We start from the raw sequence: 19,954 nt of genomic DNA, 5'->3' as shown, positions 1-19,954 counted from the left end.
AAGGAGAGGAGAGGGGACAATATATTAATCTTTGTCTATTGTATTGATTGGTTAATCAATATTGTTTCAGACCTGATCACAACACTGAACTTAAATATGAGACACTCACAGTGAGAGAGTTTCTCTGCTGTTTGTTATAAGGGCTGTATTTGGGTTTGCTGGGTTTTCCTGCCACTCTGTCCTTGTGCCTCCTGCTGGAGATGTGCTGCAACAACAACACACACACACACACACACACACACACACACACACACACACACACACACACACACACAACCAGCTGTTAATTTGCAACCGGCTACAGAACAGGAATAAGTTACCAATGAAGGATTTGGGTTTGTATAAAGCAATGTTAATGTAATGTCATTATACTGTTTGTGCCCTCTGTGTGTTTCTACCTGTTTGAGTTGGATCTCAGAGTTGACGTGGACGTCACAGATCTGACAGTGGAAGGTTTTGTTCTGCAGGCCGGAGCCCTTCAGTCCGGAGCTGCTGCCGTTCTTCAGCTTGGCTCCGGGTCGAGGGTAGGCCTTGATCGGCCCGGCGCCGCTCCGAGCCTCCAGCATCGTCTTGTGCTTCGAACCTGAAAATAGAAGACGCACGGAAACCGACTTCTATGAAATGAGATACAAAATGTCAGTGTAGGTTTTGCAGCTTTAAAGCCATGCTGATGTTTTTCTTAACATTTCATCCCATGAACAAACTTTTTATAGTTTAAATTCTTGTTGCACATTTTCCAGTCCATCAGTTTTCATCTGATTTCCCTCTGTCCAGACAGACACTAGTTTCAGTTCATTTCTATGAATGTCACTGGACTAACATATGTAATTAATCCTCAATGATGTGACCTGAGCCGACGCCATTATCACTTTGGGGTGAGGATAGATTTTGACCCCACTGGGGATAAAAATAATTCAGCAGAGGCAGGGAAATATAGACCAGAGGGGGATAAACTCCTGGCGCCTGTCATGTGCATGCCATTTAAACATCATGTGCATTTCCACCGCTTTAATTTAATAAATTCAACAGTATAATGATGCTATTGTCAACACTTTGTTGGCAGCGGTGGTGTGAACCGTGGGCTTAGGCCTACATGTCTTGTTATGGGCAGTCACCCAGCCGCCCGGGCTTCCTAACTGCTCAGGAGCTGCCAGGAAGTGAAACCACACTTCCCATTCACTGAGCCTCGCCTCCATTATGGCAAACTACATTTATCACATTTAACATTATCATTAAAGAAGGAATAACTAAACATAAGACACACTGAGCAAGACAGAGCAAGAGAGTGGGAGGGAGGGAGAGAGAAGTCATCAGTAACTGCTAAGCTAAAGTAACTAGCAGATATGAATAGCGCGTAAACAACAACACAAGCAACCAGAAACGAGACAATACACTCGCTGCAGCACGTGAGCACAGCGGTAAAAGTCCTGTTAAGAAATAAAGAGTTTCTGTCCATTGAAACACTGGGGGGCTTTTAATTTGAAAGTTACATGAGGTGTGGAGTTTGAGTGAGTGCAATAACTTTCACAGGGCAAACAGGAGCGGATCAAAACGAGGCATCGCACTAAAATACCTGTACGATCAATGATTCATGATGAAAGAGAGGAAATGAGAAACGAAGACCTGCCTCTAATAAAGGCCTGTTACCTTTGGCAGTTGAAGTAAATAGTTGATGTAACAGAGACTTTTCGCACCAAATCACTTTCAAAGAGTAACGACCAACAGTCAGTCGACCAATGGCATAACCTCATCACTCAGTCAGTCACTCACAGACATTCAAAATTAGGTGACTTAACTTTGTCTAATTCAGGGTTGATATAAAGTCAAAGACAAAGTCAAACCTTTCAGTTCACTGATCAGTCGGAAAGTCTAAACTATAACATCAGCAGTAACATTAATCCATTCAAACTGAGACTTGAGAGTACCGTTACTTCTACAGTGTCCAGTCACATATATAACACACGGCCAAAAGTAAGTGGACATCTGAACAACGATGTTGAACATCTCATTCCAAAGCCATGGGCATTAATCTTTTGCTGGAACCACTTTGTTGTCTTAAGGCTTTGCACCAGTTTTTGGAAACTGGCTGCAGGGTTTAGCTTGAGCCATTAGCCTCGGCACTGCTGTTGAGTGATGAGTTCTTCTTCCATTTCTTTATTGACCTGGCTTTGTTCATGGAGGCACTGCAGTGCAGCCACCTGTATGTTTGTCCTTCCTGTCAGTATGTGTGAGGCGTTTCATGTGAAAGATTGATCAACATGGACTCCCTACTGGTTAATGTTTTATGTCGGCGTCATCTCGTTACTCCTCACCTGCATTATGAGCCTCCAGCTGAGACAGAGAGTTTACAGCAACTTTGCAGAGAGAGCAGTACAGCAGCTTCTTGGCCTTCTCCTCCTCGGACTCTACCGAGAGAGGAGCATCCTGGGAGGAGGCCTGGGAAGGAGGAGGAAGAGGGGCAGGGGATGAAGAGGAGGTGACAGGAGCCGGAGGAGGGGGAGGAGGAGAAGCTTTGGATGAGGCAGAGGAGGAAGAAGAGGACGAGAGGCCTGGAGCGGGGAGAGCGGAGGGAGGACTGGAGGGGGGAGGCTCACTGCCTGCTCTGCTAGAGGAGGGGGAGGATGAGGAGGGAGGGGAGGATGAGGGGAGGAGGAAGGCTTTGAGAGGAGAGGAGGAGTCGGTGATGCTGGATAAGAATTCTGGAGGGAGGAGGTGAAGGAAGAAAAAGGAGGAGAGGAAAAAAGAAAGAAATTTTGTTATACAAAAAAAACAAACTCATCGCAGAATCAGCAACAACATTCAGATCAGTTTTAATCAGCAGATGAACTCAACCTGTGTGCTGATTGGTGCTGCTGCTAGCTGAGACATGAGGGGCGGGGCCAGCAGGGCTAGAGCTGCTCCCATTGGTCTCTGCAGTGATCGACAGCTTGGCCTTGGCTTTGTTCTCCTGAGACTTGAGCTTCTTGGCGTGACGGCTGCCTCTGTAATGAGCCTCTGCCTGAGACTGACCAAGAGACACACAGAGAACGAGAAGTTTTATTTTTCAGTTCGGGCTTTTTCCTGTCGTCTGGATCTGATGATAATGCTAGATGAAAAGCGAGCTAATGACCAAAGTCATTACAGTTCATCCTTTACGGACCATGAATGTCAGATGTGGTCTGGACGACCTGAGTGCGTTCTGATTACAACAGTGTTACACCTGCATTCACATGCGTTTTATCCTGGTTCAGCTCAGACATCCAGATACAGATCACATGTTGATGATGGAGTCGTAGGTCAACACAGGCTTTACGCCTGTGTGTGTGTGTGTGTGTGTGTGTGTGTGTGTGTGTGTGTGTGTGTGTGTGTGTGTGTGTGTGTGTGGGGGGGGGGTTTATATGTACTTGAACTGTGGAGCCTCAATAGTGATGTAGTCTGAACAGTCCAGATAAACAGATGATCTCTACACTGTAAAAACCCGTTCATGTTAGGTGTCACCACAGTGTAATGAGCCCTGGGCAGCAGTGTGTCACTACACTGTAACAAAACCATGTTAACAGTGTCCTCATGTGACTGTCTGAAAACATCATGACTCAACTTTTACCCAGCTTATTAGACTGAGTTAATACTCCCCTCTCTCTCCTCTTCCTCTCCACTCCTCTCCTCTCCTCTTTCTCTCCTCTCTCTCCTCTCCTCTCCACTCCTCTCCTCTTTCTCTCCTCTCTCTCTCCTCTCCTCTCCACTCCTCTCCTCTCTCTCTCCTCTTCCTCTCCTCTCTCTCTCCTCTTTCTCTCCTTTCTCTCCTCTCCTCTTTCTCTCCACTCCTCTCCTCTTTCTCTCCTCTCTCTCTCCTCTTCCTCTCCACTCCTCTCCTCTCTCTCTCCTCTCCTCTTCCTCTCCACTCCTCTCCTCTCTCTCTCCTCTTTCTCTCCTCTCTCTGTTCTTCCTCTCCTCTTTCTCTCCTCTCTCTCTGTTCTTCCTCTCCTCTTCCTCTCCTCTCTCTCTCCTCTTCCTCTTCCTCTCTCTCTCCTCTTTCTCTCCTCTCTCTCTCCTCTTTCTCTCCTCCCTCCTCTTTCTCTCCTCTTTCTCTCCACTCCTCTCCTCTTTCTCTCCTCTCCTCTCCTTTCTCTCCTCTTCCTCTCCTCTCCTCTCTCTCTTCTCTCTCTCTCCACTCCTCTCCTCTTTCTCTCCTCTCTCCTTTCTCTCCTCTTCCTCTCCTCTCTCTCTTCTCTCTCTCTCCTCTCTCTCTCCTCTTTCTCTCCTCTCTCTCTGTTCTTCCTCTCCTCTTTCTCTCCTCTCTCTCTGTTCTTCCTCTCCTCTTTCTCTCCTCTCTCTCTCCTCTTCCTCTCCTCTCTCTCTCCTCTTTCTCTCCTTTCTCTCCTCTCCTCTTTCTCTCCACTCCTCTCCTCTTTCTCTCCTCTCCTCTCCTTTCTCTCCTCTTCCTCTCCTCTCCTCTCTCTCTTCTCTCTCTCTCCTCTCTCTCTCCACTCCTCTCCTCTCCTCAGCACTGATTCCTGTTTTCATGTTCACTCATGCATAATTTTACCAGCTCATAAATAAGTCACGTTTGATTGGCGTGTCACTAACGAGGCAGATCGTTACCTCTCAGCAGTCATTATGTGAATGAGCTGAGTGTCGTTTACACAGCATAGAGTGGTAGGGGTTACACCTGTTTATATACACCTGCTGTTGTGTGAACGCCTGACAGAATAATCCAACACACAAAAACAAACTAAAACACTGTAAAGTATCACACAGCCTAAGCTCCACCACTTAGCAGCATTAAGCACCATATACAAACATTTTCCTTAGTAGCTCTGTGCAGACTTAAAAAAGCCCACTGGAAATCTCCTTAAAGCAACACAACAACAACAACAATAACAACATTTTAGGAACTCCTCTTCAGTACACCACGTTCATGGTTGTGTTTGCAGTACAGAGGAAGATCCAGGACATTTTTAGTCTGGCTTAGAAGGAACTGTCAGCCTAGGTCCTGCAAAAGTGAAAGTTAAGGTGAAGTCAAGGCAAGCTAAGCCAATATTAGCAAGAAAGCTAAATGTATTATATGTTAAACTGTTCATTGTTATATTGTTCAAAACAGTTAATTAATTTTCCAGACCTTAGTTGCTAATGAGCTTGTATTTGTGAGCTACAGAGCTAACATTACTCTGCAAACATGTTGGTTTATTATCTAACAAGCGACCGAGGAATATGTTAAAGGAACAGTCCATTATTTTGTAAAAAAAACAACAACACTTGTTCTCTGTCTCCCATGGAGTTTGTCAGTTTCATCTCTGCACAGCCAGAGATACAGAAGGTCCAGGAGTTGTTTAAAATCAGACAGCGTTGGAGGTGTGAGAAGACGTATTTTTTCACTTTTGATGCTTCTCCTTGCTCCTAGTATTTGTACCAAGCTAAATCAAACATATGCTGGACCTATCACTGTACTCATGGACGGACTATAAGACAACAGGGTAAATGGATGGGAGCAAGAACCCCAGACTGAATAGAGATGTCTTATGTGATGGATTTTATTTTTGGTTTTTTTTGTCTCTTCGCTGTCATTTTGTGTCCCTCTATGGTCGTTCTGTGTCTGTTTATTGTATCTGTTGTTGTTTTGCATCTCTTTGCAGGTGTTTTTCACCTCTTCATATTCATTTTGTGTCTCTTTATGGCTGTTTATTATCTCTTTGTAGTCATTTTCTGTCTCTTTGTAGTCATTTTGAGTTTCTTTGCATGCACTGGGTGTCACTTTGTGGTTAGTTTGTGTCTCTGTGGTCATTTTGTGTCTTTTTATGGTCATTTAGTGTCTCTTTGTTTATTCATTTTGAGTTTCTTTCAGTGACTTTTTTTCAGGTGTGCCCAGTGAACCCGTTCAGTAACCTCATCATTTATGAACTGAAAGCACACAGAGATTAAACTGACATTCATTTCCTCATGGAAGACCAGGATTTCCAGAAATGTCAGATTGTTCCCTTGAACCTGCTTCAAACATTTTGATCACAGCAGGAACCAAAGTGCAGATGAATCACATTAGAGGAAGCTGATCATTGAGGCATAAACAACTTACATCAGAGTTGAACCTCAGTTGACAAACGTTACAGGAGATGACCTGTTTCTTCTTGGGCACCATGGTAACACCAAATGTGTGGTTGATGACGGCCTTCTGCACCGGGTCCATCTGCAGGAGACACACAGAGGTCAAAGGTCGCCGGCCTGCTCAGGATGAACAGAGGCTGACAGAGTGACAGGTCTCTTTATCACAGTCAGTCTACAGAGCCTACAGCTACAACACACTGTCACTTTTACTGTCCTTCACACACACACACACACACACACACACACACACACACACACACACACACACACACACACACACACACACACACACACACACACACACACACACACACACACACACACACACCGTGTTGAAGTTTGGAAAAAGTCCAACTGGCGACGTCGTCTCAACAGGGAAGGACAGGAACGGTTTCATCATCACTGAGGGGCCGGTGGCGCCTATCAGCCCCGGCAACGCCCCGCCTACTGCACCACACCCACTTCCTGCAAAGAGAAGACCAGTTTGAATTATTGATTTTCTAATAACTGAGCGACGAAACTACTATTGATCTGAGTGCTCTCTATTTCCTAGATTGTCGCTATATCCTTTCAAAATGGCTGAACATTCAGACGTGGAAAAGATGTGGCAGCTGGTTTTGAAAACTTCAGTCACAAAAAAACTGTTTAATTCTTCAAATGTTCTTACAGAGAGCCTCTTTCTGCTTCTTCACTGGACACTGAAGAACAGAAGCAGCGACAGCACTCCACTAAGTCAGCACTTAACACCCCAGCCCCCTTTTTGGCAGATATCACAGCTCACAAACACTTTGTGTAACAGCTAAGAGTCTTTCTATTCTTGATTTAGGAATTTTCACCCGCTCTTGCAGCAGATCACTTCAAGTCAAGAGATATTTTTAGGCTGTCTTGCACACACAGCATGTTTAAGAGCTATGTACAGATTTTCAGTGATGTTCAAATCAGGGGACTGTGAGGAGCCGTTCCTCAAGCTTCAGCTTGTGCTGCTTGAAGTAGATGATGGTGGAATCTTGAGGTCTGCTTTAGATCATTGTCCTGTTAGAGAAGCCAGCCTCTTTTCACTGTCCCTTTCTTCACTGGAGGACATTTACATCCAGAATCGTGCTGGATAGAATGGGATCCATTCTTCTCTCTAACCATACTATGTTTTGTGCCACTAGCTGCCAAACAACCCCAAAGCAGAATATTTCCACTCCTACGCTTGGCAAGGAGGGAGTTACTAACTACTGACTTTTGTAACTTTTGCAAATGCCACAGTTATTGTTTTTTTCTTTTGTGTGTGCATGCATTAACATTTGATGGCTCATTTTCTGTGTCTGTTTGCTGCAGGATTCGTATTTACTTCTTTTCACTTTAATAATTAACAATCCCAACAAGGTGTCCCTTCATGCTGCTTCCACACCATGTCTGGGAAATGGCAAGATCGGGAAAAACCTTGTTGGGAGCATTCACTTCACACATTGTTCAAAGATAGTTATCCCCACAGCTCGGCTTGTAATCATATCAGTAAAGATGAACTTAAGTCAGCTATTTTCTATCGTGTCACATATTTCTATTTCTAGAAAATGAGTGGAAACCCTAAAAAAGAAAACAGTGTATATGTAGCTGGGTTTGGCTGAATTAGTTGTAGAAATGTTAACATTGGATTTAATATAAAAGTAAAACAAGTTTTGTGATACTTCTGTAGTTATAATAAATTACATTCATTTAAAAGAGGCTTTTATCCAAATAACAGTTTTAAGGTTCATTGTCATGTTTAATTAATGTCTCAGAAGTTAAAGTATGAGGTTCCCACTCTGCTCATAGTTACTGTCTGAACAGAATTAAACTAAAATCTAATTTTAACTTTGATACTGAGCCGAAGAGACTGAACATATACTGAGGCAACTGAGATATGAGATACACCATTGGACAAGAAAACATTTTAGCTTTGAACCTCAACAAAGATGGTGCTGAGTGACATGGACTCTTCTTGGCAAAGCCGTTGAAGAGCAAATGGAGGAAATCCATCTCTATCTCATGTTTATGTCGTTTCAACCTGGAGACCTGAGCAGCTGATCTCATCCACTTTACAGTAACAACATGAAGAACATATGGAGCTGCAGCTGCTGGAGGCAGAGAGGCAATAATATAGAGAGAAAAACAGAGAGAGAAGGTGATTGAGCGGCTACGATAATGAGTCCATGTGTCCAGTTGCCACGGGGGCCAGGAAGAGCGGCTCTGTACATCTCAACTCTCCTTCACTGTTTGTTAAAGAGGCACAAACTACTTTTACTCAGATGCCTAAAACGAGAGCCAAGGCGACCAAATCAAGTCCCGTCATTCAAAAATTACAGAACGATCATAACCATAAAACACTGCCTAACAATACACATTTAAAAGCCACCAAGGGTCGAATCAAGACATTGTTTTTTGAGCCACTCATGTGGGCAGTGGGCCAGTTCAGGAAAAGTGGTGACGAATCTGAAGTCTGAGCCCAAATGAAACCTGTTTGTTCCCAGTTACATACAGCATGAGGAGGTGTTACATGTTCATCTGCAGTGTGCACGAATACAATACAGTAGATCTGACCAAGAAGAAGCGTGATTCTTCTGTCAGTGTACGTTTTTAGTCACATCTTATAGAAACCCTGCAGTGAATTATTTCATAACAACAGAGTGTGGGTGGAAACACTGAGAGCAACTGAATCAGCCCTGCCAGAGGAGGAGGAGGAGGAGGAGGAGGAGGAGGAGGAGGAGGAGGAGGAGGAGAGGTTTTGGTCTTATTGGTTTTGTCCATCTGTCGAACTCAAGTAAATCCACAATATCCCATTTTAAATAAACTATAAACCAGCCAAACCAATTCTAAATGTCTTATAATCAGTCATTCCCATCCCTGCCTTATAATGGACACTAACTTATTCACAACCATTCTAGATGCACTAAAACTCATTCTAGCCCACTTTAATTGCACTAACTGTAATCCAAAATCAAATTTAACCCATTGTTACTTATTCTTAATGAAATATAAATCCTTCTAATTTTAATTGCACTTATAACCATTTAAAGCATTTTAAACACCATTTCAAACAACCCATTCTGAATGACCCACTGTAACCCATTCTGTATCCACTATAGCCCAAACTAGCCCATTTTAATGGTGATGTCACCCATTTAACCCATGCTAAATGTCTTGTAGTTCATACAAACCCATTCAGTAGGCACTACAACACATTTTAATTACACTATAACCTAGTCTTAATTTACTATAACCCACTCTGTACGCACCATCACCAACTCTAGACTTACAACCAATTATAATCCATCGGAAATGTACTACAGGTCATTGTAATGCACTCTAAAGGCACTATGACCCAGTTTAATGCAAGTATAACCTATTGTAGCCAACCTTAAATAAACTATTAAAATAAATACATTATAATCCATTCTGATTGCACTATAAGCCACTTTAAATACCTTATAATCTATTCTAACTCATTCTAAATTCCTTATAACCTTTTTCTAATTCCACTTTCATCATCTACATACACAATAACCCTTTATAACCCATTGTAACATGTCATAAATCCAGTTCTTGCCTTTGCAGATGGGAATGAAAATTTTAAATGCTGATCTAAATACAATGGATTGAGAGGTTTGATTTAAGAAGTATCCAAGCAAAACCAGACCAGGTCAGGCCAGGCCAAGCCAGGCCAGGCCAGGCCTGGGCAGCTGTGTGTGTTTTCAGACTGACATTAGGCTAGCTGTGGATTAGCAGTGTGTCACGCTGCCGCTCTCTGAGTTTGCCCTCATATAGCAGAGCTGTGAGTCAGTGTCTGTATTTACCACGACAGCTCTTTATTAAGTTCAGAACAACATGACACAACACAACGCTGTAATCAAACACATGTAGCCGGACACACGACAGCTCAGATCAGTGTCTGGATCAGCTGTTATTAGCTGGAAGATTATTTATGATAGTAAATACAGATTAGTGTCTATTTTTAAAGATGATGTGATGTGTCAGCTTGGTGGAACTGCCAAAATAAAAGCCTCGCCTTCAATAATACATTGAAGATTTATTATTGTATCATCACAGTGAAGATGTAATGCTAGTAAATTGAAAGAAGAAATTATTTGGACCCACTATGCGGCAGGAAAGTATCATTAACCTAATATGTCTGTCACAGATTGTATTGGCAGTATTTAGTAGATACTGTAATTGTACTTTCTGAAGTCAGGTTGACTGACAGTTTTCTCATATCCTGTTAGTGCAAAATAATAAATAACATTAGATTATTGTCCACTAACTGCTGAGATGAGAGCACTGTCAGCATTAGTACTTCATGGTATGCTGGGTGTAGACTACGTGACCCTCTCGGCATCTGTGGGTGACAGTTGTGGCAGAAATATGGGAGAGTCACTTAACTGATTTAGAGGACATTTGAGCAGATTAGTTTACATAATAGACTGTGCAGTTTGCTCAATAACTAAAAATACGTGTTGAAGTGGCTGCGACTGGTCGAAAAAACTTCATAACATCGTCACAGTGTATGGCCAATGGCTTGTGATCAGGCGCGCTGCTTTCCTGCTGACTCAGAAGGTGGAGTTGGTCAGGACTAACTGAAGTACACCAACACCAGCTGCCATTATTTTTCACCAAACCCCGACAACCTCCTGAAAAATGACTGCAACCAACTCAAGGATAATCCGAACCACCTTAAAAACCCCTACAACCTCCTGAAGGACCAACAACACGACAAAAGAAGCTGATTGACCCTCATCAAGGATCAGCAGAGCAGAACCATCGAAGCGCCTTCACATAATGTCACCATGCCTTTCCACTGAGGCATTTCTAAGAGTTGCTCTGTTTGTACATGTGAGAAGCGACAGAAGTAGTTGTCTCAAGTATGAGAAAAGAGCTTGAGACTCGTTCAAATCCTTCTTACTTTCTCACTGAAGCGGATGTACCGGTTGTCTATGTTGAGGAGTTCTGTCGGATACAGCCACCGCTAACTCCGACATCAGGAAGCTGTAGCACGAGGGGGTCTCGAACGTTTGACAGGCACTGACCTTTACAACCTCTTCACTGACATCTGTAGCCATTTAAACTCCCTTAAAAAAAACACTTGGATGACCACTCACATAACAACAACAACAACAACAACAACAACAACAACAACAACAACACAAGAACCAATCAAGATTTATCTTGCAACAATCTCAAGAACTCATGATGCATCCAAAGGGACTACTGGAGCTCCCACAAGTACCCTGGAAACTTTCTCAAAGACACTTCCAAAAGCACTGATGTCACGCCACTACTGAACATTGACTCACCCCCCACCCCCCCCACCCCCCAACAGCGAGAACCTCTTCCGTTTTGATTGTTGGATTGTGGGATGATTAAAGCCTGACAACCTTTTCGCTGACACCTGAGACCACCTCAAAGACCATTAAAACTTTTTTTATGCACCCTGCGAATCTGCTCAAGGACGGCTTAAACCAGCTCAAGGATCCCTGGAACATCCTGAAGGACTATTTGAGCCTCTCAAGGACCCCTTAAGCCTTTACAAACCCTGTCTCTCAAACTGTCTCACCACTGTCTGACCTTTTTTTCCCAGTGTCAGCGTATCAGCGCCCATCAACACCACACCCAAATATCTGGCGATTTTAATCCGCATGCTGGAATTTTTTTTACTATTCTTCATTTAATAATTTAAATCTTTTCGTGTGGATGTACTACATACTAAAATCTGTTATATTTAGTCTGCAGGGTCGCACTCCTGATTCCTTTATGATCTATATGAATTGAAGATATTTTTCAGTATGTGTGTGTATGATGAACGGCGTGGTGACAGAGTCGTCTTAATTCTGTCCTTCTGTCCTCTGAGATCTGGTTACAACACGCACATATATATACACACACACACACACACACACACACACACACACACACACACACACACACACACACACTAACCCTTCTCTCTTACAGTAAGTTGCTGTTCTAAGAAGCTGCTATAAATACTGATACACATCTGCTGCTGCCTTCACATGGGAAGTATGTAAACCAGTATCAGAACTGGCCAACAATGAAGCAACGAGCCAGATGGTTTTATTTCAAGCTGCTGGTGATTGGTCAAAAGATCTGTTGAAGGCGGTTGTAAATAAAGACTTTTGGTGGAAAATGTATTCCCGAGTTTCTTTAAAGAGCCTTTCTCCATCTGTAGAGAGAAACAAGTAACTGAACTTGTGAAAGGTTTCCCAACTGGAACTGACCAGTCCAATACTGGAGCTGGCACTGTACAGCTTAGACCAGTATGATGAAACAGCTTAGTCCGGTCCAACACTGGAACCGGCACTGAACGGTTGAGACTAGTCTGACCCCTACAGCTGAATCCTATTGGTTTAGACCAGTTTCATACTGAAACTGTCTGATGCTAAAACTGACCAGTTTAGATCAGTCTGATACTGGAAGGTGACCAGTTAAGACCAGCTGGATACTGAAACTGCCATTGATCAGTTTAGATCAGTCTAATCGTGAGTGGATTAGACTACTCTGACACTGGAACTGGCTCTATCGGATCAAACCAGTCTGCTACTGGAACTAGAATTAACTGGTTTACATCAGTCTGATACTGGAGCCGACCAGTTTAAATCTGTTGTAATGGCCTGGTCACAACACAGAGAGGTTCATATATAGAAGCTTGACTACTCGCAGCACTAGCAGGTAAACTACTGGAATCACCTGTGTGGGTGTATGATGATGACAAGATGGTGCAATAACTTGAACTGGGGATTTACTTTGCCCCTCGCGAACAGATCCACTAATCACATCATTTCACCTTTTTAAATGCTGGTGTGATCAGGCCTCAAATTATTATCACACTATATCACAGTTCCAAATGTTTGAAATGATCAGGGTTTCTTTCCTGGTTAGTATTTGCCGACATCAGCGGCGGCATTTGGGATTAAATGGTCTATAAATTGATTCTAAACCCTTTTTTAAGTGGTAGCATTTCCTGGTGGTCAGTCTCGTTTTCTCCGCAGCGGTCAGATTTATGATGTGGTTGCGGCCAGGGTCATCTGTGGCATTCACACCCATACGCACACACATAAATTTATACACACACACACACACACACACACACACACACACACAATGCTTGGAAGCTCATGTGATGAAGACGTAATGAGGAAAATCTCACACAGTGTCCTGCTGTACTGTCAGAACGACCCTGTAACTGATCTGACCTGCAGAGCTCTGTGTCATCTGTCACAAACCACCTCCACATTTTGGCCAGTGGGTGTGGTTACTAAGAAGTGTGGTTGATATTTAATCACCCCGGCATGCAAATCCAAATGAGGCTAATTTAGTTGCAGAAACGGACGAACAGCATCTGTGGTATTGAAAACTTATGTAGGTGGTCGACAGAATTTTGAATAACTGCTCTAGTCATTTTTTTAAGATCCACTGGTTCCAGCTTCTCACAAGTGAGGACTTTATGCTTTTCTGTGTCGTACATGACAGAAAAGGTGGATGAAAGTGTGATCGGGTGGACTGTCCACATGAACCCAATTAAAGACTGACCTCAGCTAGATATATAAAAGTAGCAAGACCACAAACACACACACACACACACAAACACACACACACACACACACAGATGGCGCTACGTAGGTGTAATTAAAATAAAACTAGCACGCCAGCAACTAGTGGGCCATTAACAACACATCTTTCAACTGCACAACGCACTTCTGGTGTGTGTGTGTGTGTGTGTGTGTGTGTGTGTGTGTGTGTGTGTGTGTGTCTGTCTGTCTGTGTAAATATGTTGAAGCAGATATCAAAGTGTCTCAGTCATTCAGTGTATTTCTGAATGACTGAGATGCTTTGATTTCCTCCTGCAGGCACCAAGTCAGTTAATCATCACGCCTCTTCCATTGTCACACAGACAACAGTGTTGATCAATAGCAAGCCGTGCTGACAGCACTGACCTTTGAGGGAACAAATCGTGGCCAACTTTATCCCAGCCTTTTACTGTCAGAGTATAAACTTCTCCACAAACGAGGCACAGACAGTTTTAATGCTCTGATTCAATCTTAGCAACCTAGCTAACGTGCTAACTGACAGCTTACCATGAGAATTAGTGGTACAAGCTGTAACTGCTTATTTATCATAAATAATGACAAACAGAGAGAAAGGCCAAATTACACAACACGGCTCTGTTATAACTTCTTTTAACTTTCCATTGTATGAGGGATAATCACCCCGCTCACATTATGACAGTTCCCATGATCATCATGTGGATTAAATACAGTTGTAGTTTATCTCACACCTTCATTTGGGCTGGTGTGAAAGCTGCTGTCTGAACTCCGCTGCAGATTAAATAACTGGATTGAGAGCGGCCGAAAAAAAGATCCGATGAGGATCGTTTGACATCCGAAAGCAAAACGTATCAACCGCAGGATTTTTTAATAGTAGGTATGTGAAGAAAAATCTACTATTAAATCCATTCTCCAATCCATTGTTCTGGCTGTGAACTGCTAAGAAAACAATCTGTGTATCCTATATTTACACAGAATCATTTGATTACCATGGTAACATGCATGCACGTCAGCACATGAGCACCAATCAGGAAGTGGAAAGGATTTAAGGCGGAGGTGTGTAGAGTTAACATAAAACAAAAGAAGATAACGATTCTTTGTCACAAATTATAACATATGAGGCCGAGTTATCGTCTTCAGCAATCAGTGATTTCTTTGTGACACCAGGGGAGATAAATGGAGTCATCAGGTGCAGTAAAGTTGTTGCCTTTCATGTTTACAGCCGTTGGTTCAATTGTAGTGAGTCAAAGCAGAGCAGAACTGAAAGACAGCAACAGATCTTTCTTTTTTAACTTTGGCCCAGACCAAATCAACCAAACCAAAATAACCACACCAGACCAAGACCCTCCTTTTCAAATGGTCCCTCACACCAGAGGTCGAATGACAGCTTCCACACGGCCTAAACAAACCTGACCAGAACGCACACCACACTCTGTTTGACCGGCACCACACAGGCTGAGTGTGAAAGCAGCTTCATTGTTTAAACTGTTGGTGTCTTCTTGTATGATTTTAGAGATTTCTAACTCCAGCTGAGAAACACACACAGCTATGAGAGCTACTCAAAATAATAATGTGCAAATATCACAGAACGAAGTCAAAGAATCAACATACACAAAACTATTGAAGAACAATTAAAAGGAATAAATCCATTCACAAATATAATATTAGCAAAAGACAATCAGGTGAGAAAAGGGAATTCATATTTGAATATAAATAAAACCCAGACTGGTCAGAGTCAGTAACAGCTTAGAGGCGTTCGCTGTCTTCATCACCCTCGATTAAAAGCCCCAGAGGAGCCACTATCATTATTTCAGGGATTCGTCAGAACAGTCAAGTGTATTCCTTCATGTAATTTATTTATGTAATAAAGTTGAACATTTTAAGAAGGTAGATTCTATATTTGTGTTGTGAAAAGTTTTTCAAATACAAAGAAATGACAACACTTTATAACGCAGTCTGCAATTTACAGTGTAATTTTGTTTTATGAATCAGGTCCCAATTAAATTACTTACTAGTTCCTATCGATGTTTAAACGTAGGAACAGTGTGATCCACCTACACAAATATGCTTTAGATGATTTTACTATGTTGTTTTTTCTCCTCAGTTGACAGAGAGAAACCTTTCAGGGCTGTTCACTGTTTTGCTTCCAACGCCTACTCATTACAAGTTACTGCAGTGTGAGCTTATTTTAAATCATAAAATGCAGGGGAACATATTAATGGCAATAAATATGGAAAAATGCCTGACTAAAGATATTCACTTTACTGTCAAGTGTGGCAACGTGGCGATCAAATCATCTTATTTGAGCAAGTAGAAACAAGAAAAAATGTTACATTTCTGCTTAAAAAAATAAAATAAAATGACTGTTCAATTATCAAAATAGTTGCTGATTAATTAACAGTTGCAGCCCATATATAAATCCCTGGATTGTGGGTGTAGCTGTAAAATTTGAGCACCACCTTTTAATATTTGATCTCTCCTACACATCACAGTAATGTTTGTCAATGAGTGAAACTACAATGTATTTGACATTACACAGTAATAGTAAGACGTGCGGTGAGAAGTGTAGCTGTTCTCCTTTTATCATCATTTTAATTACACAATAAAACGAGGTCGTAAACAGCATCTTTCCCAAACTTGAGTTTTGTTCGTTCCTCAGTGTTTACAATAACTCTTCAGTGTAAGTACGTCTCCTTTCCTCTGAAGTACCCGGTCACTGCTCCCTCGATCCCCATCGTCTTGCTTTCTTCCACTGGACTTACATTTAAGCGCCAGTAGAAAGTATTCTATTGGGACTTGATTCATGCGACAAAATTACACAGTGAATCGTGGGTAATATTATAAAGCGTTACCAAAGCAACAAATCCGGTTTTCTTTGAAAACGAAAACACAATATTCTTAAATCTCTAACTAATGTCAGAGTCCGGTGAATAAAGTATGGCTGTGTGACAGAGTATTTCCTGTGATGTAAACATCAGCATATCATCAGCTTCACGGTATCTTCCTCCAACTCAGCAGAGAAAACAGAGAAACATCTGCTTTCTCTGTTAATCAGACTGTAAAGTGATTCGAACCAACGGAGTCAAAGTGAAACCGACAGCAGAAACACTTCTCTCACAAGACGGCAGGAAGTGATGAAGGCAAGAGGATGAGGAAAAGCGAGGATGGCCATGAAGATGTAAAGGTTCCTACCTGAACCAGACGCCTTTTTTTCTTTATCTCGCTCCAGATTTGTCTTTTTCCCTCTCTGTATTTATTCGATTCTACTGTACTCTACTGTAACCGTCTCCGTCGTCTACTGTACTCTGCCGATTTCTCTCCGTCTGTGATACTCTGCTGTCGTCTTTTTTACAAACCAAAGAGCAACAGCCAAACACACCCACCACTCACTCTGTGTGTGTGAGAGAGAGAGAGCGAGAGAGAGAGAGCGAGCGAGTGTATCAGGTGACTGGAGCAAGAGTGGCATGTGTCATCGCTATCTGAACCCCCGAACCCTCAGCGTCAGGTGTGTGTTTCTGTATGCGTGTGTGTGTGTGTGTCACTTCTTAATCCCCTGCTGCCATTTCCTCCAGGGAGAGGAAACTCTATCCCTAAGGACGAGAGCGAGAGAGAGAGCGAGAGAGAGAGAGAGAGAGACCACACACACTACTTACAGATTATATTGGAGGATTAAAGATTAAATTACCCTGCTGCAGTCACTGCTTTTTGAGTGTCTGTATGTGTGCGACGAGATCAGAGAGCAGTTGTTGTCGGTTCACACCATGTCCTGTTACACAGTGAGCAGTGTGTGTGTGTGTGTGTGTGTGTGTGTGTGTGTGTGTTGGACACAAAACCAGCTGGTTCACAGGTAATAAACATTAAAAATAAAGTGCGATATCAAATGCTCCAGTTGTTTGTTGGTGGCAGTAACTTACTTCGCTGTAACTCGCTCAGTGGGTTTCCCTCTTTTCATACAGAGCCTATAGTTTCCATCCAAATGTAGCGCAGATTGTAACCGAAATTTTGGGAAACTCTGCAAAAGAAGATGCGATTTAAGTGCATTTCCATCCGTGTGGATGTCACTTGAATATTAATAGTTTGTCAACATAAAGCTGGTGGTGCAAATTTTTCCAATCGGTGTCGCTCAGCCACTGCAGAACAACTAAACGATCACCAGAAACAAGATGAAAACAGGACATTCCTGTTTGTTTCATGTGTCGATATGAGAAACAAAAGGCTCTCCTCATCAATCCACACAGATCTGTTGTTTTTATCTTCGCAGCTGACATTTAAGTCACCATGTCATGATTCATTCTTATATCTATTTCTATTGCACTTTGTTGCATTATGTTTTCTATTTCAGTGAAGTGTAAAAAATATTTTGACAATACTGTTTCCACTTGAATGAAAATTGGAAATGTGCATAAAAACAGATGGATAGAAAACTATAGACGGAATAGAAACCATCTATAAACCAGGAGATCCACTGATATTCACAAATACAAGAGTAAAGTCACTCCAAAAAAAGGACAGACGCATGGTGGACGTTGTTTTCAGCTTTCAGTGTTACTTTTAACCATCAGAGGTGCAAAGTAAACAGCAGCTTACGGAGCTGCTGTTTACTGCCCCGTGTCTGTATTTGTTAACCTGTCACGCCACTTCACAACATCTTGCCAACGAACTGCAACTGACACTGGCACATGTTGATGAATGTAAATTTATTTCAAATTTAATTATTCAAACTTAATTAAAGCGCAAATCCCTTGAGATGCATCATCTCATTTTCACGGCGGTCCTAATTTCAGAACGCACCTCCCCCTAAAACCACAAACGGCCATTTTTACATCTGTTCTGTTTGTGCACAGGTTAAACAAACTAGATACAGCGTGTTAATTAGTGAGCTTTCGAGGGGCTGGCACAGAGTCGGGCTAGAAATTTCCCTCTGCTTCCAGCCCTTATGTGAAGCTAGACGAACCAGGTCCCGACTCCAGCTCTGTTCTGCGTCTCATTTCACTCTCAGTAACAAGTGTATTCCCCCGAAATGTGTGAATATGAATAAAGAAACTGCCCATCAGCTCCCCCCCCCCTCCTTCCCCTGAGTCATGCCCATGTCACTAAAGAGTGAATGTGAGTACATGTGCAGCCTTGATGGTGCCAGTTTCGCCCGTGGACGTCCTTACAGTGCAATGACAGGATGTTTCCCACTGCAGAAAACACTGCTGCTGAAATCACTGCAGCTGGAGACGAAGGCTGGAAGAACGCAGGATATTAATACACCAGTGACTCTACGGGGAGGAGAACCCGTCTTACTACCTTCATCTGCATCTTAAACATTCCTTATCCACGGAGAAGGAGAGTGGTGGAGAGACATAGACTGAGCGTGGTTCTGCTGACAGCAGCATTAGACATCACACTGCATTATTATTATGCAGAGAAACACACATTAACATAACAAGCGTGTGTGTGTGTGTGTGTCTGTGTGCATGTGTGTGTGTGTGTGTAAGTAGGTCACATTCAGATCCTTCTTCATCCAAAATGAACACACACACACACACACACACAAACAGCAGACCAATCAGGAATATGAAAACAGACAGGAGAGCTCCAGTCTGAGACTCAGTAGAAAACAGTAGAAACTAACATAAACAGAGCATGTCCACCTACAGTAGAAATTCAGAATCAAACTAACATTGTATATGAACAAACAACATACTGGTGACTGAGCTCTTCGTCCAGTCCTACCAGTAGTGGTAGTTAAGTTTATCCTGAGGGTGGCGCTAGAGGAAAAGCCATGGTGGCATTAAAATCGAAGAGGTGCATCTTCTGTGGAGCAGGAATGTTATCAGGAAATTTCATAGAAACGAGACCTGTAGATTTCTGGATCTCTCTCACTTTGGGACGCTATTGTACGGCAAGAAGTGTCGGACAAACTCAGGTTCAAGCTCAAGACACAAAGAAAATCTACTACACTGTAGAAACCTTTGCTAAAATAAAGGAAACAGAGCTACTTAATTACCATAAAATTAATTGACAACTATTCTGATCATTCATTAATCAGTGTAGTCATTTTCAAAGATAAATACCAAACCAATTCCCTGGTTCCAGATTCCCAAATGTGCTTTTTGGTCAAGATGAGAGTAAACAGAATATCTTTGGATTCTGGACATTTGGCCAAATAAAATAAATATACAAATACATCACCTCGGGCTGTCAGACATTAAAACAAGGTTTTTCACTATATTTTGACATTATATAGACCAAATGTTTAATCCATTAATCAAGAAAATAATATAAATTATTGGATTGTGGAATAA

The 19,954-nt window shown here is 42.3% G+C and overlaps 1 protein-coding gene across 1 annotated transcript in view; it reads right to left on the bottom strand.

Annotated features, from left to right (window-relative positions):
- Positions 1-19,954, bottom strand: part of znf385b (zinc finger protein 385B) — a 56,739-nt gene that overhangs the window by 6,481 nt on the left and 30,304 nt on the right. Inside the window, exons 5-10 of the mRNA XM_023420863.2 lie at positions 6,407-6,543; positions 6,050-6,160; positions 2,833-3,004; positions 2,313-2,699; positions 399-583; positions 110-205 (exon numbers count right to left, since the gene is read on the bottom strand). Of these exons, the coding sequence (XP_023276631.1) occupies positions 110-205; positions 399-583; positions 2,313-2,699; positions 2,833-3,004; positions 6,050-6,160; positions 6,407-6,543 (1,088 nt within the window). The remainder of the gene's footprint in view (positions 1-109; positions 206-398; positions 584-2,312; positions 2,700-2,832; positions 3,005-6,049; positions 6,161-6,406; positions 6,544-19,954) is intronic.

Source organism: Seriola lalandi, unplaced genomic scaffold (assembly GCF_002814215.2).
Source record: "Seriola lalandi dorsalis isolate HSWRI2012SDOR001 ecotype SW California unplaced genomic scaffold, Sedor1 jcf7180002054659, whole genome shotgun sequence".
Taxonomy (NCBI): domain Eukaryota; kingdom Metazoa; phylum Chordata; class Actinopteri; order Carangiformes; family Carangidae; genus Seriola; species Seriola lalandi.
Note: the sequence above shows the minus strand (reverse complement) of the source record. Positions and strands in the feature narration are given on the sequence as shown.